Source organism: Camelus bactrianus, chromosome 5 (assembly GCF_048773025.1).
Source record: "Camelus bactrianus isolate YW-2024 breed Bactrian camel chromosome 5, ASM4877302v1, whole genome shotgun sequence".
In the NCBI taxonomy this organism is placed as follows: domain Eukaryota; kingdom Metazoa; phylum Chordata; class Mammalia; order Artiodactyla; family Camelidae; genus Camelus; species Camelus bactrianus.
In genome coordinates, this window is record NC_133543.1 from 92,861,431 (window position 1) to 92,886,220 (window position 24,790).

A 24,790-nucleotide genomic window follows, 5' to 3' on the forward strand; every position below is an offset into this window, starting at 1 on the left:
CACCTCCACAAAGTCCCACTGTCATAGGGAAGAACCCATTGTAATAGAGAACAAATCTGACTCCATATTGGATCTGTTTCTTTTACTTTAGCCTTTGCATTCCATTGCTTTTGCTACAAATACTTCTGTTCAGCCCACAGAAACCATCTTAACCAGGCCTACAGTGAATGGCCGCAGGAAAGAAGGAATTAACACATCCCCTCTGGAGTCCCGCCACCACCAGGAAATATTTGCAACAACGTTGCTTTTTCAGTTTATCTCTTCACCTCCCCCTCTTTGTTCTACAAAAGAAACTAGTATCCAAAACTCAGGCAAGATGGTTCTTTGGGACACCAGTCCACCATTGTCTTGGTCTGCTGGCTTTTTTAATAAAGTGGCTATTCCTTGCCCCAACAACTCGTCTCTCGATTTATTGGCCTGTTGTGCGGCAAGCAGTACCAGCTGGGACTCAGTAACACCGCCACATCCGAGGACAGATGGGGTGCAGTGGAGGCACCTGCTCCACCTCCCTTCATAAACCACGGTGTGTCCCTCTGCTTCCCTGTCTCCACAAACCCCACAGATCCCCTGATCTACTTCACTTAAACACATTTGCGAGTTTCCAAATGTTACCATTTCTATTAAAGTTTAGCAATTCTAAATAATGCTTGCAAAAAAAAAATGTGAAATACTATTAACGTTAAAAACAGCTTAAAAAAAGTTTCTGCTGTATAGCACAGGGAACTATGTTCAGTATTTTGCAATAACCTTTAATGAAAAAAATGTGAAAACAAATAAGTGTATGTAGATGCATGACTGGGACGTTGTGCTGTACACCAGAAATTGACACATTGTAATTAATGGTACTTCAATTAAAAAACATATTTTAAAACATTTATAAACCTATGACATGTTAACAGAAAAAAAAATAGCCAAACAACTGAAATGCAACGTTTTTAATATATCTATAAACATATAAAATTTCTGATCATTGGGAGTCCCTTGTGATACATTTTACATTTCAGTATAATTAAGAGTCTGGATAATTTGATAAATTGGATTAAACTAGTTCATAGTTTATTCATTATATATAATCTCTTTTGAACTTTAGGATGTATCTGATCCTTTCTATCCATAATTTTCCTCCTAAATATATAAACATTAATGACACACAGAGTAAAAATCTTAGGATTGGGTTTCTTTTTTTTTTTTTAATGGTATCATTGTTTTTATTAAAGGTTGTTTCAAAAAATGGTCTTTGTTGTCAAGACATTTTAAAAATGTGGGTAAGAAGGGCCATTTGTAATTAGAATAGCTAACATATTTACGTGCTTAACAACATCCAAACGCCTTCATATACATAATCTTGATTTTCCAAACAACCTTGGTACAGAAGATAAAGTAACAGATCAAAGAGTTCAAGGTCACATATAAATAGTAAATTTTAAAACTGAGACCAAAATCTGGGCTTCTGCCACCTAGCCCACTGATATTTCCATCCATCCCACCACTTTGTAAATTGGATTCCTCTAGTGAATAGGATAGAGGAGGTGACATTTTAAGAGTATAAGTCATTTCTGTAAGTTACTCATTCAAATTCCTCAATAGTCTTTGCGATTTCCACGTAGTTATATTCTTACCCATGTATTACGTTACAGGAATTTAGATAACCTCAAAAAATTGGGAAAGAAATTTCAGGACTTCTTGCTGTGGTTTTCAAGGCAGCTCAATAGTTCAACTTACATAAGATTTTCATTTTTTAAAAAAAGAACTCTTATTACAGGAACCATACCAAAAGTAAGTTCTTCAGCCTGGTTTCTAAGATCTAACTTTAATCTGAGGGAAAGAAAGCAAATGAGGGTAAGAATATATTGATGATGTAAGGACCCAAGCAATACACTGAGAACTCGCGCCTTTGTCCATTTGTAGCTCTTCTCCATTTCTATTCTTTGAGGGGGACAGAGCACCCAAACTCAGCCCAGTCTACCTGCCATTTAAGATTCATCCTTAAGCCTGAACTCATTCTTCTCTCCAACTGGATGAATTAAGTACTGGGGGTCTCAAAAATTTTCAGCTAAACCAGCATTTATAGTCATGTAACGTCTGTTCTGGAAAGTGAAGTTTGTGAAGTCAAATAATCTTACAAATTAGCTTAAACACACAGACCACAGATTTGTTTTTTAAATGTATGCATAGATCCAATCAGACAATATATCATATGAGCAACTGAGAATTTGTCCATTATGATTATAATTGTCATTCATAATATGCCCAGTCTCCATCCACAGGTTGTGAATTCTTACTGCAGCCTTGTGCGTCAAGTGTGGGAATCACTGGTGGAAAAGTTTCCCAGAGGAGTAAGTTTGAACTTCAACATGTTCTTGAGAGTTGATAGAATGGATTCGTCATACAGTAAAACCATAAACAAATTTGGAGTTTGATGGCCACAGAATGTATATACCAAATGTCAATGTCTTATTCAAACACAGATGTTCAGTACAATGTATTGCATGAATGAATGTATAAATGAGTGAATGAATGAGCATTGCAAAGGAATTTAAGAATTCGAACATGGCCAGAAAAACCCAAGTCCTGCTCCAGGGACCCAACCAGTGTACTCTTCCCGCCACACTCAGTGGAGATCTTGAATCGTCCACTCCTCTCTGCTTAATTACATGAACCACTGGCCCCACCGGAGTAGAGCAGAAACAAATGAAAAATGAGGAGTAAGAAAACCCTAGAGCCCAGCTTTCATTTTGAACCTGATTTTTCGGCTTCCAGAGTTGCTGCTCATTAAACAGGAAAAAAAAAAGGGGGGTTGTAATTTTCAAAACACTTTGCATGTTAACTCATTCCAGATGCAAACAACTTTTAAGGCAAAAGTCACTAGAGGGTAGGTGGTGAACAAGACCTAGTTACCAAATGAGGTCACATAAAAATTAAAAAACACTAAACAGCCCATGCTGTCTGGAGGGATGAGCTACGCAACCCAAGAAAAAATTAAAACCAAATTACAGACACCAATCAGCATTGCGTAATGCACCTGACTCATTTGCATACAATGCAATTATCCTGAGAGGTGCTGAACTCAACACACCCAGCTGGGTTAGTGTGTCTCCAAGGACGTGAGGCGCTGGGCTTTTCCTCTGTGCGTTGGCTGTGTTCCCTCACGACCATGACGACAAATAAACAACTCATCACCAGCTCGCTAGACTTTGAACACTGGAAATAAAAATGATCTAGATCTGTGTGTGGCTAGCATTCAGGCCCTCTTTGATGAACAAGAAACAGGCTGATTCTGAGTCAGAGCTCCCTTTCTAGCTCCATTCTGGGTCAGTCCTCCGGAACATTATATTTGAGCCTGTGTTTTAGAAAACCACTGTTGTTTTATGCTATATAAAGAATTCTTCTTCTGCTGCTTTGTCTTCACCCTGGGCTGGCAGAGGAAGGGCACATTTTGAGATTATCTTCCTTGCACCAAGATCCCTCTGGCCAGCAAGTGACAAAGGATGGATCCTTTCCTTAAAGATTCTGCTGGTTTTGGAAGCAGCTGCCCCTGAGGAAGGGGCTGACGGGCAGGTCGGTGGTGGGCGGGTCTGCAGATCCCTGGGAAATCTACCCAGAAAAGATCGCCTGGGTTCAGAACTGACCACGGTGAATCCTGTGTCAACATTTGTCTCTGCCTCCAGGTTCTCAAAGGTGTTCTCCCAGCTGACAACCTTCATTCTGGCCGTGGGTTCGAGGTGGGGAGGAGGCAGGTGCAGCTGGGAGTCCATGGCTGGGCTGCTGGGTGGGGATGAACAGCCAGGGTTTTTCCACGACGTGTCCCTGGAGCTGTCGGATGCTGGTCTCCCACCAGGCTCAGGGAGATCCGCAGAGCCCACCTTCAACCTCCTACCCCGGCTCCTTCGGCTTCTCGGCTCAAGGGTCCCAACTGCATTGACAGGGGTCAACCTGGAGCCCTGGGCGAGCGTGTCTGCTTCCGAGGTGCCACTCAGAAAGGAACGCTCGCCATTCTTTACACCAATTCCTGGATTCAATGGGACCTATGAGACAAGGAAAAGAGGAACAAATGTAACCAATATTCTCCATTTACTAAGTGCCAAGAACAGACCACGTCCTATTCACCCTCTGCTAGACAGTGCCCAAAGCAGACTTCCACTAAAGTCAGTTGAATTGAATGGAAGTTATAAGTACAGTCTTCAAAGGGATGAGCTTCCATCTTGCTTCCAGGAGAGTCATTTGACATTACATTCTACCTTTTGTATTTGAACCAATGGAGTCTTTTTCTTCTGGAAATGGAAACTGGCATGATTATTTCTATGTTTAGAAATCACTCAGGGTGGGTATGAGACTATCCAATATGGAGGAGGAAACCTGTAAGTTTTTTATTTTAATTCCTTTGGGTAAATACCAACAAGCACAATGGCTAGATCTTATGGTAAGAGTATGTTTACTTTTGTACAGAAGTGCCAAACTATCTCCTAAAGTGGCTGGACCATTTTGCATTCTGGCCTGCAATGAGTGAGTCCCTGTTGCTCTGTATCTTCACCAGCATTTGGTGTTGATGGCTAATTTTTAAGGTTCATTTTCTTGTTAATTATACTTAAATGTATGGTATGAAACATTAAAAACCCATGAACTTCTGAGACCTAATTTTCAACAACAAAGCAGTAATTATGTTCGAGAGATATAAAGAAAAACTACTCAGTCCTCTCATTTTTTTGTTTTTATTTTTCAGAAGTAAAAATGGGGAAATCCGTAAGTTGGAATCCTGGGGCCCTTATTTAATTTTCTAGCAACCATGAATGGAAAGAGAAGCCAGAATAGATTCTCCTCACCCCTTAAAGCTGTCTCAGATCTGAACAAAATTGGTCCCAAAGCCACAGCCAGAGCCGAGACGTCTCAGGGCAGTCAGGAGGTGCCTTCGCAAGCCAGGTCTACAGTCACTGGGCCCTGCTGAGCCAGCCCAGAGCCCCCCTCGACTCAACTCCACTCACCCAGTCCCAGGGCCCCTCCATTGGGCCATGTCCCCTTACAAAGCTCCATCTCTGAAACCAAGGGCATTTAAATCAAGCCCTCTCGGGCCCCCACCCACTCCTTCCAGCGCCAGCAGTCAGTTCTCTCACTACATCTGCTCTTCAGCATCAACACCTCCTTCCCTGCTTTCTCCTCGTCAGCCCCTCTGTCTTCACTGCCTTCCACAGTCACTGTCTTGAGTCCAAAGACCATCACTTCCACCATCTCCTCATACCTCCTATAGCTCCAGCTCCCCTGTACTATCCCCATTCTATCATCGCCTCCCTCAAAAATCTCCCAACCCTGGATCCATCTACCTATGCGTGTTTCCTGAACTCATACCCAGGCTGCTGAAGAAAGCACACGACTGTTGGGATTGGCACCACCATGAAGGTGTGGTTTCCCGTTTCGCGAGGCTACCTGCGGTCCTCCTGCTTTCCTTAGTCATCTCTCTCCATTCACCACAACAGGTGTCTCAGACCTTTCTGAACTGTCCTCAATGCTTCAGTGGCACAAATTCTCATTCAATCTCTCATCAGATGGCCTCACCAGTGACATTACAGAGAAAACAAAAGCCATTACTGGTTAGCAGCTCTCTTGGTGTCCGATCACCAAACTTACCTGCAACTTCAAACATTCTTTCCACAACAAAAGTGACCAGTCTCCATCAAGACTGTGAATTCCACCACCTTCTGCCTTCCTGGGGACCTCACCCTATCAGTTATAGATTTTCTCCCACTTTATTACCTCATTTCTTCAATCTCTCTCTCTCTCTTTCCCCCTCTACTCTTTTCTATCAGCAATTACACCTGCTTAAGTCTACATTGAAAAACATATTCCCCTCTGCCCCTCCAGCTCTCTCTCCTCTTTCACAGGCAAACCTCTTTACAGAATTTGTCCACACTCACCTTCCTACTAACCTTCCCTTACTTCCTGTACGCACGAGGTTGACTTTGCCTCCTGCCGCTCCACTGAAATTGCTTTTGCCGAGATCACCTGCAGTCAGCCTCCTTGTCATTTCTTTCTAGTTGAACTGCAGTAGAATTTTACAAGGTTGACCTTTCCCCTTTACATTTGAAGCCTTCTCCTTAAACTTCTATGTCAGCACTTTTTTTTTTCAATTTTCTCCTTCCTTTCCAGCCACCATCTCTCAGTTTCCACTGAAGGAGCCTCTCCCCACTTCAGTTCATTATAGGTCACATTTCAGTGTTAGCCTCGGCCATCTTCCCTTCTGACTCTACACATGCTCCCAGAGCAACCTTATCGAAGCCCATGCCTTCAATTATTATCTAAATGATGATGGCTTCTGAAAGTATAGTTACAGTTCAGATCTGTTTCTTAAGCATCATGCCTACCTATTCTACTGTCTCTTTTTTGGGGGGTGGGGGGTAATTAGATTTATTTATTTATTTATTTATTTATTTATTTATTTATTTATTTATTTATAGAGGAGGTACTGGGGATTGAACCCAGGACCTCCTGCATGCTGAGCATGTGCTCTATACTGAGCTATCCCCCACCCCCCCGCCAATGCCTACTGTCTTCCAGGCACAAGCTCCTAAAACTCAACACGCCCAAAATCTGTCCCACTTACTCCCTTACTCTGGTGTCATTAGCCACATGTTCACCAAGCAAGAGTACCAGTTTCTCTTCTCCAGCCCCCATGTCATCCATTCGCTTGGATTCTGCTTCCCAAAGATCTCTCAGGTCGTCCTGTCTCTCCATGTCCACGGCCATTAATCCGAGGGCAGGCTGCTGTCATCTCTAGTCTGAATTACTGCAGCAGCCATCTGACGGGACTCCCTGTGAATCAGTTCTCCACTCCACTACCAGAGAAGCTTTGAAAACAGTTTTAATCAAGTCACCCTCCTGCTTCAGATGGCTTCCTACCCATCTTAGGGTGAATTCTAGGCCCTTTGACAGGGGCTAGCACCCCATTCAGTCTGACCCCTACTCCTTCCTGGTAACTCACCACTTCCCGTTCAACCCCCACTTACCAAAATCAAACTTCCTTCCGTGCCTTGGGCATCATCAGCTCTTCCCTAATACCAGGATTTGTGTCTATTATTTCCTCTGTCTGGGCTCTGTCATCTCTAACCCTTTTCCCTAAAAATGCCTACCTATTGTTAACTCCACGCTTACACACCATTTCCTCTCAGAAGCCTTCTCCGTGTCACTGAATCGGAGTCAGGTGCCCCTAAATATTGGCCCTGCCACTTATTAGTTGTGGGACTGTAGACAAGTTACCTAATTTTTCTGTGCCTCGGTTTCCTCATCTATAAAAGGAGGTAATAATAAGTACCAAGGTCATAGAGTTGTTAGGACATAGAAGTGTTAAACATAGTTGGCTATTATCACCATCATTAATGTTACTCCCGGCTCTCCTAGCAACCTGCACTTGCCATATCGTACGTAGTAGTTACCACCCTCTTTTGCACTTGTTTGCTCAAATTCTCTGTGTCTTCTCTAGACTTTGGCAGCTGGAAGAACAGGGGTTGTATACACTTTCTCCATCATTGTACCCCCGGCACCTAGCACAGTGCCTAACACACAGTAAGTGATCATTGGATGTTTGCTGGATACATAGATAAAGCTTAATGCCTAACAACATATAAGTTGTTTGCATGTAGACGTGTATGGATAAGTAGACTCTATAAATTAGGCCCCTAATTATTGGACGTTAGGTAAATATAAAGTCTTATCAAGAAACTGACAAATGGCATCATATGGATGGCCATTTCTGCAATCTTTTTGAAGAGAGAGAATATCAACTTTTCTTTTTTTTAAGAGACGTCTAAGATCATTAGACCTTATGGCAAAAGCGAAAGATTATTAATGTAGAAATTCAGATGTGTGCAGTTGGAGTAAAGGATTTCCAGGAGAAACATAATGCTGAGTGACTGAGATAAATCACTTGAGAGAGGATAAAGTTCCTCTGGCCAAAAAAATCAATTGAAATGCATTTGTAGGAATTCTGATCGTTCAGAGCCCATCTTTCTAAGCAATATTTGTAAAATGTTACAAGTTGAGAGCTAGCTGTTTCCAAGCTTCAGGGAACATTGGCAACTATCTCTCAATGAACAGGAAGACCACTTGTCATTCATCTGAGTCTAAACACTCGAGAAACAAGAGAACATACATCGCTAAAAAAGAATCAAGCTATTAAGGGGCAGACTGACAGCATGAAGGGAAAATAACATTGTCCCTTACAAAAAGGGATTCCAAGAGACAACAAGAGAAGGTTTCTCCTACACTGGGGGGAAAAAGATTGCATGGGAGCAAATTATATAGACTATAAGAAAACCAAAAACAATGCCAAACTTGCTTCCTTAAGAGTTGAATCTAATCTCTTCCAATTAATTGATCTTCTGAAAGGTACTTATTGTATTTGATTAGCCAAAATAAATGATATTAACCTGCTATTTATAGCAGCAGCAACCTTCTGAGCAATAAAGGGCGGCATAAACCCAAGTATTGAGTGAGAGCGACAGTGTAGGGATGGAAGAGTGTGTGTGTGAGTGAGTGTGTGTGCAGGGTATGGAAAATGGGAAGGAAATAAGGAACAGAGAGAGAGTAATACATTCAGAGTCAGTACAGCTGAGAGACTCAGAAATGAGAAAGGAGCCCCCAAGAAATGGCTCAGAAGAAGCGCATGAGTTACTTGCTGCATGAGAGACTACCTTCTTCTATTTTTAAATGGCTAATAAAGAATATCAAGAGAACTCAGCTAAAGGTCTGTTGATAAAAAGAAAAGAGATATATGTTTGCCTATGCCCAACTAGCTTCTGGAATATTTACTTCTCTGAAGAGACAACTTATTTCCTGACAGCAAGCAATCAATCAACAAACATTTCAGAAGCAGCTGTCTGTCTGGTGCTCTGCTGGAAATAAACAGCTACGATAAAATACTGAAAAGATAGGGCGAGTCACATACTCCCAAATTACATGGTGCAAGAATGAGGAATTATGTCAAAAGTTATGTGTTACAAAATTTAGGTGTAAAATGTCCTAGTTAGGAATGAGCTTGCGGCAAGTTTCACAGAGGAGGTGCTGTTGGAGCAGAGCCTCAGAGGATGGACAAGTGAAGGGGAAGGGAAAGATGTCACCGGACAAGGGACAGCTCAGCCCATACACGGAGGCAGATATCTGTAAAGTGGAATATTATTCAACCTGTAAAATAATAAAATTCTGACACATGCTACGGATGAACCTTGAAAACATTATATGGAATGAAATAAGTCAGACACAGAAGGACAAATATTATATGATGTCACTTATTTGAGGTCCCTAGAAAAGACAACTTTACAGAATAGAGGTTACCAGGGACTGAGGGGAGGGCAGAATGGGGAGTTATTGTTTAATGGGTACAGTTCCTGTTTGCGGTGATAAACATTTCTGGAAATGGATAGTAGTGATGATGGCACAAGTGCAAATGTCCTTAATGGCACTGAATTCTACACTTAAAATGGTTAAAGTGATCAATTTTACGTTACATATATTTTACAACAATAAAAAAAAAAAGTACCTGAGTGCAAGAGTGAGCTTAGAGTTCTGAAAAGAAGGTTGGGATAACCAAAGAATGAGGCAGCAAAGGAAGCTAAGAAGTGGGACCCAATTATGAAGGCACCTCGATATTCAGACAAGTGAGTTTTAATTTTATTTGCTAACTTTTGCTCCTGAGCTAACAAGGAACGTAAATCCAGCCATTGTTTAAAAATGCTTTCAACGGTGCTGTGCAGATAAAGCAGAAGCCTGGAGCCAGAGTGAAGAGCTGGAATGTTGTAATAATAATGCACATTTGAAGTTATGTGGGTTTACAGAAGGAAAAGGCAAAAAAGAAATGCTGCAAAGGAGAGCAAGGACAGTGGGTGCTGACTGAATGTGGGGCTTCTGAAAAGAGAGGCGAGAATGACCGATGTTTCAAAACCTGTGCAGTAGGGGGATGCCCAGGGCCAGAGGAGTTGCAGGCAGGGCTGTGGATAATGGCTTTGGTTTTGTTTGGATTGAATTTGAGATGAGGGTGAGACATTGGGTTTAAATTGTCTTACAGGGAGTTCAAAAAGCCCCAAGCTCAAAAGACAGGGGAGATGCAATACAGGAGTAAGCTGAACAAAGATGATAACTAAATCCCCAGGGTGGACTTTATTTCTTAATCTTAGGGAGACCGTTAGCTTAGGACAGTGGTCCTCAACTGGGGGAAATTTCACCCCTCTACAGAGCATTTGGTAATGTCTGGAGACATTTTTGGTTGTCATAGCTGCAGGGAGGTGGGGTTGGTGCTACTAGCATCGAATTCTGGAGCCAGGAATGTGCTAAATATCCTACAATGCACAGGACATCTCCCCCACAGCAAAGCATCACCTAGTCTGAAATGTCAATAGTGCCGAGGTGGAGAAAACCTGATTTAGGGGCAAGAAGAGTTGAATCTTTGAAAAAAAATTGGCAAAATGATAGAGAGATAGAATAAACCCCTTAATTAAATGAACTGAGTTATTGAAGCCCACTGAAGAGAAACTTTCAAGGCAGGAGTGGTCAGCATTTATCAACACTGCTGACCCTGACTTCAGACACCAGTGGACTTAGAGAGAGCAACCACTCTCCTAGCACCTGTATGACAGGTGAGGACACAGGGCAAACAGCAGCCCCCAAGGCGGGAGAGACAGATGGATGGATACAGGGAGTCACGGCTTCCCGGAGCAGATACTCAGGAGTGGAAACCACTGCAGGAACCAGCATGGGGCCAGGGAGACACAGGCTGTAACTGACAAATGGATGGAGGCTTCGTGTGAACAACCAGAGAGTCAAAAACTCCAGGGGACCCAGTCATGAGGGAGCCCCACAGTTTTGTGAGATTCACCTCTAGGAGATAGAACAGATTCTCTTAATAAATATCAGAGATATACCCCCTTGTGCTTCTGGAAGGGGAAGAAGAAAGGGACTATTGACTTAATTGAAGTTTAGTTAATTTATAATGTTGTGTTAGTTTCTGGTGTGCAGCATTGTGATTCAGATACATATATATACATGTATACGTGTGTGTGTGTGTATTCTTTTTCAGATTCTTTTCCATTATAGGTTATTACAAGATACTAAATATAGTTTCCTGTGCTATTCAGTATGTCCTTGTTGTTTACCTGTTTTATATATAATACTGTGTATCTGTTAATCCCAAACTCCTAATTTATCATTCCTCCCCTTTTCCCTTTGGTAACCATAAATTGTTTTTTATGTCTGTAAACCTGTTTCTGTTTTGTAAATAAGTTCATTTGTATCATTTTCTTAGGTTCCGCATTTAAGTGATATCATATGATATTTGTCTTTCTCTGTCTGACTTAATTCACCTAGCATGATAATTTCTAGGTGAAAAAGGACCATTTTTAAGTACGCCAAAGCACTCTGTTCTGAAAAGGCCTGCTCTCCTGGGAAACTTGATTAACCAGAGCCTAACCTGCTGGGGTATCATCAGAGCCAAACTGACCTGGGGGATGAGAAATACCTAACTCCAGCCTTCCACATGAGAGAAGGGAAGTACTCAATCCCAGCCCCCTCCAGCCATTCTGTAAACACTTGTGACATTCACAGTTCAAGGTATAGACTCACTAAGACTGAGACCTAATTATGGAATGCTTCCCCTCCCCCAACTCCTTACCATCACATTGGTAAAGGCTTATTTACAGTGATTCCTTTACCTGCTACATTTTACCTGTCTATCAAGAAAAAATTACAAGGCATTGCAAAAGGTAAAAAACACAATTTGATAAGACAGCCAGCATCAGAGCCAGACGCGGCAGGGATGTTGGGATTATCTGAACAGTCATTTAAAACAACTCCGATTAATATGCTAAAGACTCTAATAGATAAAGTAGACAGCATGCAAGAACAGATGGCAATGTGAAAAGAGAGATGGTAATCCTAAAAAAAGAACCAAAAAGATAAAAATAATAACAATAATAACAGAAATAAAGAATGTCTTGGATGGGTTTATTGGTAGACAAAACACAGCTGAGAAAAGAATCGCTGAGCCAGAGAACATATCAATAGAATCCTTGAAAATGAAAAAGAAAGAGGGAAAAAAAAGACCAAAAAAAAAAAAAAACCCAAAAAACAAAACAGACTCTCCAATGACTGTGGGACAGTACACACAGAATGGGAATACCAGAAGAAGAAAGAGAGAAAGGAAGAGAAGAAACATCTGAAATCATAATGACTGAGAATTTCCCCCAATTCATGTCAGACACCAAGATGCATCCACCAAGGACTGAGACAGAATGATGAAAAAAGCCAAATGGAGAACAGGGTAGCCCAAGGTAGGCACTCAACAAATCCTTACTGAATTAATAAACATGGACATGATCGTGTATCCATACAGTCATTTATTGAATATCTACTACGTACCTTAAGATCACTCTCATCGAAACTACACATCCTAGGCTCTGAGAAGCATCAGACAGCCCGCACTGACAAGAGGGCAGGCGGGAAAAGGCACAGCAAGACAGAGACGATAATTGCACAGCTCTGCACGACCTCTACTGTTTCTACTTTACAAAGCACCTCCACGTATATTCTCTTTTGATCCTCATAATGCAAATTGTACATGTCAGTCCCATTCAGAGGCTCTACCAGTGACTGCTGACTACAGTCAAGTAAAATAGAACCTACTTGGCAAGGCTTTTGCTCATTCACACAGGAATGAATTTGCCTACCATGTGTCAGATGCTGTTCTAGATACTGGGAGTATATGGGTGGATCAGAAAAGGTCCCTGTCCTCATGGTGCTTACCTTCCACTGGCTGACCACGTCCCTGATGATGCGGCCTCTGCCCACCTGCCCACCCTCTTCCTCCAACCCCCTCCCTCCACTCCAGCCACATGGGACCACAGGCAGTTTTCTGAACATGCCTGCTAGGGAAATGCTACATCATACATTGTTACCCACCATCGCCTCTTTTTGGAATATCTTCTTCCCTTCTCCTTCTGGCTACTTCCTTCTGGGCCATCTAGCTCAAGCAGGTGCAGGCATCACCCTCCCCGGGTCTGGCATCCTCCCTCCCCTAGCCTGCGCACCACACATCCATCCCAGCCTTGAGGAAGGGCTCCATGTGGAGAGGCTAACTTGTGGTTATAGCTCTCCTTTCAATAGGCATTATTTCCTTTCTCTGGTGGACATCAGTCATTTGTGCCACCCAGTACTTGTCCCCCCTTCCCTGGGGACCCCTGCCTTCACCAGGAGAGTTTGAGTCCACAAAAAATCTAGGGGCACAGCATAGTAAAGAATTTACCTCACAACTAAGCTCATCCACACAAGCCCATTGCCCTGAATGCTGTTATTGGTTTAGAGGAGAATCTGACCCAAGGTGGTCCAACTGAAGTGAAGTCCAGTTTGTTGGACCATCATAGGGTGAGGAGCTCGCAAGGATGTGGTCCTCAGAGCTGCGAGCAGCCAGCCGGTGACCTCAGGGACCTGTCTGAGGAACTGGCAGAGCCATGAGTAGGATCCTAACTTAACTGCTTAGGACCCAGGCTACTTACTTACAAAAGTCAATGCAATTATAAACGCCCCTCCCTCTCCGCCCCAAGGGAGATAGGCTGGGTTTTCCTTCCTGACAAATTCACCCCACTATAGGAGGGAAGAGGCTGTCCTTCATGTGAATTGTAGCCAAGCCTTGCTATGCTTCCTTCAGGGACTTTTATATGACACCAGAAACAGAAGTTTCCAGAAGATAACCCCCCATTTGGTTTGCAAAAGCCTAGACACATTGACATTTTTCTCCAAAACACTATTCTGCACACCCCAAATTTGACTTCACTTTCCAAAATAATTAAGCTGTATAAGCCATGGTTCAGAATTGAAATGTCAGTTAGCCTTTAAAACCAAAATGATTAAAACTGTGTCCCCTGCTGCACACACATATTAAATTTTTGCTTGACAGTGAGGTTTAAATTCTGGAGATTAACTAAAGCTGAAGGGAAAAATTTAGATGCCTTGGAAATAAGTGAGTTACACAACAGATAACTAACAGGAACAGTGCTCGTCCACCTTATGTGAATAAGAAAGTAAATAATTTAGAGATCATTTGATATAGAATCAATAGGACTCATATTTTATTAATAACTCAAAGCTGATGACAACAGAATTAATCAAAGGAAAGGTAATTCATCTTCTAGCTTGTTTTTAGTTTATCCAATAGGCCTTAAAGGGGTTTCTGACAATTTCTCAAGGACAGAAGCCATCGAAATTTTGCTGTGAATATCACGTACACCTCCTGCCTACACACACTTCACACACACACACACACAAACACATACACACACACAGCACTGGACTGCAGGAGTTAAACAACATGGCTTTGGAGACAGGTGAACACTTCCTCTTGCGTCTTGGGCAAGTAACTGATCCCTCTACCCCTCAGTTCTCCCTTCTGCAAAACTGTCCAGGTTGTAAGAAGGACTAAATGAAGTAATCAATGTGAAATTCTTAATCTAGGGCATACTATGAACAATAACAGCTAAAACTGCCTTCTAGGCACTGTCTTAAGCACTTTGTAAGTGTTAGGTGATCTAGTAGAGATAACAACCTGTAGTCTAGGAAGATGCTAAGATTCCCCTCACCGTGTTAATGAAGAAACTGAGGCTCAAAATCACAGAGCTACTAAAGGGCAAGGCTCGGGTGTCGCATACGTCATAAAAAATGACGTGTGGTAGCGATCGTGACTGTGTTTGTTTTCAATAGGGTGCTTATAAAAGAAGGCTTTCATGCCAAGATTTTCTTTGGAAGGGTTCTAACCAGATACCTAACTTGGTTTGGGGTAAAATACGACAATGATGCAAGATGCTTAAAAATTAATGCTTAAAATTAATCAACAGGACCACAAACTTAACATCCCCAACCATTCATTACAGCTTCAATTTTCTTAGGAAGGAAAGATGGAAAGAACTGATATTTCTGAACCCAAAGGGTGGGCAAAGTATTTACATCCAGCTGGAGCGTGGGTAAAGGAAAATCTGAGAAATGAGGTGTTGTCTGATTCTGCAGCAAACAACCTGTGGAAGCTACCAGCTCACAGAGTCTGAAGTTCCTGATCTGTCAGATGAGAGGATTTTGTTAAATCAGGGACTCTCAACCGCACTACAAGCTACGTATTAGAATCATCCAAGGAGCTTTTAAAAAATATCCAAACCTAGGTGCCCCCAAAGAATCTAATCTGCGGCCCTGGGATGCAGCCGCGGCATAAGAATGTTTGAAAACTCCCCCAGAGATTCTGATACACAACCAAGGTTGAAAACCACTGCCTTAAATCATCTCTCGGACATAAAACTACGCAGGTCCACGTGCATCTAAAGCTCACAGAGGCGGAAAGGAAATACCTGAAGCAGAATCGTGTTGCCATCGTAGTCCTGCGTTTGCCACCGGGTGCGGCTGATGGGGACGCACGGATGGGGCAGGAGAGGCACTAACTGGCCGATCTCTTGAACCTTGAACTGCAACACCGAAGCCTCTTTCGGGTCCACCGACGTCCCCAGGGGCAGCTGCTTCAGGGAGAGCTGCAGAGCAAAGCTCTCGGTGGCGTAGAGCACAAAGACACACACGTTGCTCTTCTGCGAGGTGGCTTCCCTCTGCAGAATCATCTCATAGAGCCTGACGGCGTCCTCGTAGTTATCAAAGCTGCAGTAGAGCGTCACTCTCAGGACCTCGGTGCCACCGTGCACCTGCCTCACACCCCACACGGGCATCTGGCTGTCCAGACTGTAGAACTCCTGGTTGGCAAGAAGGTAGGGGCACGGCCTTCCCTGCGCGCTCTGGGCGGAGTAGCACTGCCACGGCCAGTGCTGCAGGCAGTCAAGCACGCGAAGGAGCCGCTCCTCTCCGAGGCTTTCGTGCAGGAAGAGCAGAACAGACATCCCGGGGAAGCGTGACCGCTTGGAGTGGCACTTGGTGTAGTATTTCACCGGACTGACCCGCTCGGACACCAGAAAGAGACGGACCTCCGGGCAAATGCAGTCCAGGAGCTGGTCCAGAGTTTGCTGCAGAAGTGAGCCGTGCCCAGAGTTGGCCAGGAGGTGGACAGTCATGGCCAGCGTCTCCTGGGTCTCGCCCATCTTGTGGATGCTGAGGACCGCAGAGGATGCAAGCCGGGAGGGCTCGCTGGTCAAGCTTCTGAAATGACGGGAGGGGCGGGCAGTTCCCAAGCGCAGCCTTCAGCGACTTCAGAGCCAAGCCCTCCACGGGTGCTCCTGGCGGTCGCCGGCCACACGGTGAGAGAACCTCCCTCAGTGCGCACATCAGCCTCCACGACGCACGGCGGGCGCGGGGGCGAGGTCCCTCGGCGGGGGCACGATGTGACTGTGCGTGCAGGGCTGTTTCAGGCGCTCCCAGGGTTTCTGTTTGATCTAAAAGCCTATAATCCTGAGAAACACCCGAGTGGGTGGTTCTTACAGACACTCAGTAAAGGAAATGACCGGGCAAAAAGGAACAGGAGTCAGCTCTGTGAGGCTGATAACAATCTGTTTAGTTGAAAAGACATCCATTTTATGGACCACAGTGGGTTCTGATTTCCTCCCTACTTCCCTCTGCGTTTACAGTAGCCGCCAGGCCACCTGAACACAATGACTGCTTTAACAATTCTCAGAACTTGTCCTTTTGCCAGGATTTTCTTTCCCCTTTGTCTTTTTGTTTTATCTTTGAACAATTGATGCCAGGGCATGGAAGAGAAGATATTTTATTGAAATAATTTTGACTGCTTACGGATAATGGTTTGCTCAGCTGCCAAGTCAGAGGATACTTAAAAGACCATTAGTCGTGCCCATTCTTTAGAAATAGTGAGTGTTTTCCAACGTCAGTAATAATCATTGTTCACATCTATTGACGTCAGAAACTGTGCTAGAGCTTTACATTAATTGGTTTAATCCTCCAGTAAACCTCTGAAGAAGAGACAATTGTCCCCAAGCTACTGAGGAAGAAACTGAGTCACACAAAAGCCAAATCATTTGCCCAAGATCTTGCAGCCAAGAAGTGGCTGAGGGGAGATTTGAACCCAGAAACTGAATGGTCTCCCTGTGAGCCAGTTAGGAGGTGCCTCTCAGGGACCCAGATGTCCCAGACTGGATTTTCTTTCTAATTTTAAGGAAAGGGTGCCAAAGCCAGTTCTAGGTGGGGACATAAATTTCCCAGAGACTGTGTGCTGTTGTACTTTAAACTGAATAACCTTCAGTAAGAATATCCAAGCTCTAAACATATTCCGATAGCTGTGCTTCTAAACAGGTGTTGGCAAGCACATATTTCTAAGCGTAATTCTTGAAATAAGTGGCTGATTAATGCTTATAATGGAACATGGTGTGGCTTGATTTTTTATAAAGTAAAAAGCGCTTTTGTGATGAAAAACATAACTTACTCTAACTTTATTTTATATAGGTTGATGGCTTTTTTTAACATTTTTATTGATTTATAATCATTTTACCATGTTGTGTCAAATTCCAGTGTCGAGCCCAATTTTTCAGTTATACATGAACATATATATATTCATTGTCACATTTTTTTTCTCTGTGAGCTACCACAAGATCTTGTGCTATACAGTATAATCTTGTTTATCTACTCTACAATTTTGAAATCCCATCTATCCCTTCCTACCCTCCGCCCCCTTGGCATATAGGTTGATGGCTTTGATAGTATAAGAACCAAATTTAACATCAAATATTGGTATCTGTGGAAGGGAACCATTTCTATTCAGACTTCCTTTCTAAATCTAACCTATGCTTCTCACCATTTGAGTTTCAGAAGTCCTCTACATTTTGCATTGGAAAAAAATCTATACATATAGTTTATAACAGATAAATTGTTTTTTAATTACCATCAGTGATTCAGTAATTACATTCATTTTATTTCAACTTTCCAAAAGTCATTATTTTTTTTTTAAGGCATTATCGTTCTGAAGCTGTTAATGTATGTTACACACTGGCATTTGCAGGCAGTAACTTTCTCATCCCTCGCTAAGACTTCCCTCTCCCTCCTCCTGTCCTTCCCTCACAGAGCTGACTTGAGCATCTTGGACTTCAGACATGGTTTTTGAAACACTCTTTGCTATTCTGGAAATAACTCTAAAGATTCGAGGAGAAAAATTATACCCCTGAGACAAAGATATTAATTCACAACATTTGTGCAAGGCAAGCATTTAAACCCTTACATAGAAAACACTTCGCTCCTTGATGTTTTAATCTTCCTTCCAGTGCGAAAACATTCTTTTTCCTTCGTGAGGTTGTCATTTCTGTCAAGACTGAAAAGATCTGGTTAATTTGATGGCCACTTAAGTGCAAAGAAACAGGGAGACGGGGGGAGGAGACAGGGGTACCACCAGTCTCCTTTCTGATGGGCTGTCTCCGCAATTATTTCTCCAGGGACAACCTGAAAGATTGACCCTCCGCACCGAGTAACTGGCCCCACTCCTCACACCCCCTTCCACCCACCACAATGGCCCAATTCTCAGTTGGGCTCCACACTCTGTTCATTTTTGCACACTGCTTCTGTTGAAAGCACGGATGAAAATATCAGGGGAAGCCATCAGCTTTGACGCTCAGTACCCGGACAGCTGACACTCTATTCTCTACCTTCTTTTTCTTAAAATTGACAGAGGTGCCCAGGTGTCTGTCAGTCACCAGCTCCTGGACAGCCGCCAGCCGGTCAACCCCTTACAGCAAAGTGGGGAAGCTGGTGACAGGCAGTATCAGGAAATCTAAGAAATCAGCTAGTTAGGAGGCTCTGTTGGAACCTGTCCGTGTCCTTTGGGATTCGTCCCTGCGGCAAGCCTCATAAACACCCTGGGATACATTCAAATTCTGAGACCCCACCCTCCGCCCCAAGAAAACTTTGAGGAAGAGTTTCTTTCTCTCTTTACTGTATGAAATGAGCTTCTTTATCCCACATGTTGAGAGCCAGCCCCTGGGCCAGGGGCAGAGACTGGATCACCGCCACGTCCCACCTGGGAGCAGCACCTTCAGTTACGTCTTCAGTGACAAAGGTCACTGCAGGATGCCATGGAAACCCCTAGGAGGCACCACCAACCTAGACCGGAGGGCCAGGGAAGCCTGGAGGAGGAGGAGGTGCTACTTGAAGTTCTGAAGAGTGAGGAGGAAGGAGCCAGGCAGGGAGGAGACTGGGTGTGGGGGAGGGGGAGGGACTCCAGGCAGAGGAAGCTGACGGGGGTGAGCTCCACCCCGGGAAGAGGGCAGGAGCTGTGACCCACAGGCAGAAGTCAGCATGGCTGTGGGGTGAGGACAAAGAAGGGCGTATGAGGCTGCAAAGGTTACCCTAGAGGCTTTGGGTTTTCTTCTAAAGGGAACCACAGAAGAGCTGGCTTGAAAAAGGAAGTTATGCTTAGAGGAAAATGTGGACAGGAGTGAGATACGGAAAGTCAAAGCTCACGGACAGGCGTGGTAGCCTGCTGGAGGAGGGCAGAAGCCTGCAGTGACAGGACCAGGGGTCTCCCAGCGTGTCACTTACAGGTGCCGAGGTGAGGCGACCAGTCACCCAGTAGGGGACATGGGAGAACGGAGGCAGCCGGGAGTGAGGCGGAGGCTTGCAGTTTAGACTTGGTGAGTGTGAATGCCTGTGGGACACCCAAGTCGATGTGTTCGGTGGCTGTTTAACGTGGAACTTAGAGAGAAGAATCTGGGTTGGGGAACAGTTGGTCGTTATGTGACCAGGGTTGCTCATGTGTTGATCCAGGTAGAGCATTCACAACAAAGATAGGAAAGGTGAGGAAGGGACAGGACCCTGGAGGACCCAGGTTAAGGGACATGGCATAAGTGGCATCTGGAGAGAAGTGAAGGGTGGGTGTGTCGCCCGAACCCAGCGTGGGTGTTTGTGTCTTAGGTCACGAAGATTTCAGGACTTGGCACTGGCTGGGCAGACGTCACTCTGCATATCAGAATAACATTTGTGACTCACTACCTTCTCAACTGAGCAAACTCAAAAGAAGCCCCAAGCAGCCCTCAGAGTCATTCAAGCCTATTTTCCTGGTTCCCCAATCTTAACTCTGATTCTTTGTCTGATACTTTAGGTGCTAACCAGGCGCTAGACATTACAGAATTTGAGGCAATAGCTGGAGAAAAGGTGCTGGGAAGGGATCAGGCCAGGCTTACTTTTAACCCCCCGATGGCAGCCTGCAGCCCTCCCCCTGCAGGGCAGGCTCAAGACGGATCTGCAGCGAAGAAGGAATCTTGGCATCTCCTAAAGGATAATCCCAGGGAAGTGAAGGGACTTTCCCAGAATCACGTGGCTGGTGAGTGGCAGAGCCTGGATTTCTGGTTTTTAAGTCATGCTTCCCCACCGCCAGAGAAGCCGTGTGCAGCACCTGCCTCCATTCAGGTCAGAGCCATTCAAGTTCAGGACACACGCCAGCACATAGAAAGGAAAAAGGAAGATATGAGGGGTGGGCATCGTTTGTGTCCCATGTCCTAGACATGTCTGGTTAATGTCTTTCCCCGTCCTTAGGTCATAACTTCTGGCTTCTCAAGGGGGTTCTGGAAGAAACAGCAGCAGGCAAACAATGAAAACCTATGACTCCTGCCCTCTCTGGGCTCCTCCTAGGGCAGAGGTGGGAGGGAGGAAGTGGCCACAGCAAACGCCTTCTCCAGGCTGCTATGGCTCTTAGCTGAAAGCTTCTCTTCTGGTTCCCCAGAGGACACCCCCTGCTCGACCCCAAACAATGCTATCAGCTTCCTATTAACTAGCCATCTGTTTCCCCTTTCCCAGGACAGTGCAGCCCGGGAGCAGAGTCTGTGAGCTGATACCCTGCGTTTTCACAGGTGCCGCACAGGAGGCGTGTTTCCTCCTCCATCTTTGTGGCGGTCGTCTGCTGTGACATCGTTCCCTGTGCTCTGACCTGTTATCATTCTCGGCTGAACCCCTCAGGAGCTATTTTCAACTGAGCTAAAATCACACGATGTAAAAGTCATGGGTGAAGTTTTATTCAGGACCTTACTGAGGATAGAGCCTGGGGACTCAGCCTCTCAGATAGCTCTGAGGAAATGTTCCCAAGAGGTAAGTGAGGAGCCAGGATATATATGAAAATTTTTGCTGGGAAAAACATGTAGTCAAGCATAAAAAGATAATTGTTAGTCACAAAGAACAGACATCTCAAGTTGGTGATTTTAGTGCTTTTCTATGTATGGAAACACACAAGAATCTGAGGTCACTGAAATTTTTCCTTCAATATGTATTTTAACTATTTCGAGACTAGTAATTCCAGAGCACAGAATGCTGCTGTTTCTCCCCATCCTGCATTCCCCTCAGGGAGCACTGTTGGTGGGGACTGCGGTGGCTGATGGCTTGATCCTTGCAGAACCAGAATGGCAGGCAACGTTTTTTCTTTGCACTGCATAAGAAGGCGGAGAAGGAGAATGGGACAAGCTGTGAGCAGGGACGTGAGCCGCCCCACCCGGCTCTGCTGCTCAATCAGCAGGCCCCTGAGACTCCTGATTCCTCAGATTTGGCTTCATCATCCACTGAAGATGAAAAGCCTCAATGGTAATAATTGAACTGACTCCCTCCATAGAGTAAATCAAATGAACTAAAGACCCCAGAGGGCCTTCCAAGTGCTCAAGGGCTCTGTAAGCATGGTCCTCCCCACATGAAAGACTGTATATGTAATACTGTTTTAACTCCCAAACAATATCCAACAAATGAGTGTTATTGGATATTGCAAGTGGATATCCAGCAAAAGGAATAGATAAATACATTCATGTGCATTATTTTCATGGAATACTATGCAGTGGTCAAAAAAGCAATGAAAGAACTTTGGAGAAGTAGATTGGCACTACCTAGTAAGGTTTCAGACATAATATATCCTGCACTTCAGCATTCCCCCCACCCCAGGTATAATCTCTGGAGAAATTCTCTCACATATGCACAAAGGAAGGCAAATTCAAGAATGTTTTATAACTGCATTGATTGAAATAGGAAAAAAGTAGGGGAGAGGGAACCACCTAAATGCACACTAATTGAAGAATAATGATTTATATCACATTCTTGCAGTAGAATACACTACATCAAGAGGAATGAATGAATCTGAACCACCCACTTCAGTTTTTTTTCTTCTTTTTTCTTTTTACTGAAGTATAGTTGATTTATAATATTGTGTTAGTTTCAGGGGTACAGCAAAGTGGCTCAGTTATACATTCCCATACATATATGTATTCTTTTTCAGATTCTTTTCCATTATAGGTTACTAGAAGATACCAAATATTGTACATACCCTGTGCTATACAGTAGGTCCTTGCTGTTTATCTATTTTATATATAGGAGTGTGTATATGTTAATCCCAAACTCCTAACTTATTCCTATCCTTACCCCCTTTCCCCTTTGGTACCCATGGTTTGTTTTCTATATCTGTAAGTCTATTTCTAGTTTGTAAATAAGTTTATTTGTATAATTTTTTTTTAGATTCCACATATAAGTGATATCATAGGATATTTGTCTTTCTCTGTCTGACTTACTTCACTTAGTATGATCATCTTTAGATCCATCCATGTTGCTGCAAATGGCATTATTTCATTCTTTTTATGGCTGAGTAATATTCCATTGTATATGTATGTAAATATATACACATATATATACCACATCTTTATCCAGTCATCTGTCAGTGAACATTTAGGTTGCTTCCATGTCTTGGCTGTTGTGAATAGTGCTGCTATGAACATTGTGAGTGCGTGTGTCTTTTCGAGTTAGCGTTTCCTCCAGATATATATGCCCAGGAGTGGGATTGCTGGATCATATGGTAACTCTATTTTTGTTTGCATACCAATAGAAGAACATTTATATCACATTCTTGCAGTAGAATACACTACATCGAGGGAAATGAATGAATGTGAACCACCCACTTCAGTCTGAATGAATCTCACAGACATAAATGTGAGTGACAAAAGCAAGTTGCAGACAATGTGTATAGAATTATACCATTTGTATAAAATCTGGAAATATGCAAAGAATCTCCAGTGGTTATAGATAAAAACCTAGGTAGGCAATGAATAAGAAATGCATGGGAATGAGAAACAACAAATTCAAGATCATGTTTGTTTCAGCTACTGGGGAGATATGTTCAATGTTCTGGTAATCTTTATTTGTTAAGCTGGGTGGTAGGTACGTGTGTTCTCATTGTATTATTTTCAGACCTTTCTGAAGTATTTCATAATCATTTTAATGAGGGAGTTCTATTATGTACTGACCTAGAAAGATAGCTGCAGTATAGGGTTAAACCAAACAAAACACATGTTAGCATAGGATTCTGTTTTCATATAAGAACTATACGTGTGCGTGTGTGTGTGTGTGTATGATTGGTAAACACAGGAAAAAAGTCTAGCAGTTTGTATGAGAGTGTCAGTAGAGGACACTTCGGTGAGTTGGGATTAAAAGGTAAAGGAGACTTTCTTTGCTTTTTTCACTTCTTACTTCATATATTCCTCTATCACTCATGTTTATTACAAATACCATGTAATACCTTTGGAATTAAAAAATAAACAATACATGCATGAATTCAAATAATACGTGAACTACACACTTCTAACATATTCTTTCAACAAATGTTTGCTAAGCACTTACCATGTAATTCAGACTCTGGGCTAGATGCTGGGGATACCATCATTAATAACAATGAATACTGCCCTGGTTCTCATGGACCTTGTATTCTGGTCAGAGAGACAGACATTAATCAAATCATCACCCGGTGATATGTAAATGGTACCAGCATTAAATATTACAGACAAGTGGTGCAGAATATTCACTCTATTCAGGGAGGTCAAACAAGCCATCTCAGCGGTAGAAAGCTGTGATTTTTGAAAAGGAGGAGTTACCTGGGAGAAGTGGGAAATATATACTAAGATAAGGACCAGTACGTGCAAAGACCCTGTGGCAGGCAGGAGCACAGCAGAATGAAGGAAGGGCTCCTAGAGCTGGTGGTGTCATGTGCTAAGACAAGAAATTCTACAGGAAAGAGCAGGTTTAGCTGGGGTGTGGCTGGGAGGTTTTGATATATGAGTTCCAGAAAAATGTCATATGATTCACAGTGCTCCTAGCAATCCAGGAAAGGAGAAAATCCAGATAATCATTGGACAAATGATAATAACTCATACTTACTGAGCACTTACTATGAGCCAGGCACTGTTCTAAACACTGAATGTATGAACTAGTTTAATCCTTACAACAACCTTATGAGGTAAATACTATGGTTATGCCCATTTTACAGATGAGAAAACTGAGAAGCAGATGGAAAGACATAAGAGCACAGACATTTTAGTCATATCTATACAACCTTCCATTGTGTTACTGTCACAATGCCTGTTATCTGTGGGGACCTCAAAAACATTCGGTCCAGAAAGCTGTGACCTGTTAGCTGAAGATATATGGCAAATTTTCTACTTGATATGCACACATGATTTCTCTTCCCCTGATGGAAAAACGTTAGCTATTTGTCAATAATTTGAATTATAGGTGCACTATAATTAATAAATAATAGCAAACTTTCCTCATTAGAAGTTTAAGAAATGACCCAAAAGAAACAAAACAAAGCAAAACAACAATAATAACAACAAAAAAATCCCTGCCCATCTGGGCAAAAAGGATCATAAATGCTGTCATAAACTCACCTGCATTTTAGACAGGTGCCTTTCCAACATGAGGACTTAACGTTCATGAAGTGACATGTCTATAAGTTAGGAAGGATGATGCCAGCCGACTTTGAACCATAAACAGTTTTCAAACATTTTACTAACACAGAATGTGCCCCCTTAAAAATAAGCAAAAATGG

The 24,790-nt window shown here is 43.2% G+C and overlaps 1 protein-coding gene and 1 long non-coding RNA gene across 2 annotated transcripts; one reads left to right on the forward strand and one right to left on the reverse strand.

Moving 5' to 3' along the window:
* Positions 1-920: 920 nt before the first annotated feature.
* FAM124B (family with sequence similarity 124 member B) lies at positions 921-17,290 on the reverse strand. The gene is made up of 2 exons (XM_010948864.3): positions 15,363-17,290; positions 921-4,025 (listed from the first exon to the last, which is right to left on the reverse strand). The coding sequence occupies exons 1-2, from the start codon at positions 16,092-16,094 to the stop codon at positions 3,372-3,374; spliced, it is 1,386 nt and encodes a 461-aa protein (XP_010947166.2). The 5' UTR covers positions 16,095-17,290; the 3' UTR covers positions 921-3,371.
* Positions 17,291-18,525: 1,235 nt separating this feature from the next.
* LOC123615025 (uncharacterized) lies at positions 18,526-23,172 on the forward strand. Its single transcript, XR_006722557.2, has 3 exons — positions 18,526-19,580; positions 20,048-20,269; positions 20,743-23,172. It is a non-coding gene; the product is annotated as an uncharacterized LOC123615025 (long non-coding RNA).
* The last annotated feature ends 1,618 nt before the right edge of the window (positions 23,173-24,790 follow it).

Coding starts and splice junctions, on each gene's coding strand:
- FAM124B (XM_010948864.3), bottom strand. CDS start 16,094: ATGGGCGAGACCCAGGAGACGCTGGCCATGACTGTCCACCTCCTGGCC. Junction 4,026..15,362: donor GCAACACGATTCTGCTTCAG/GTATTTCCTTTC, acceptor CTTGTCTCATAG/GTCCCATTGAATCCAGGAAT.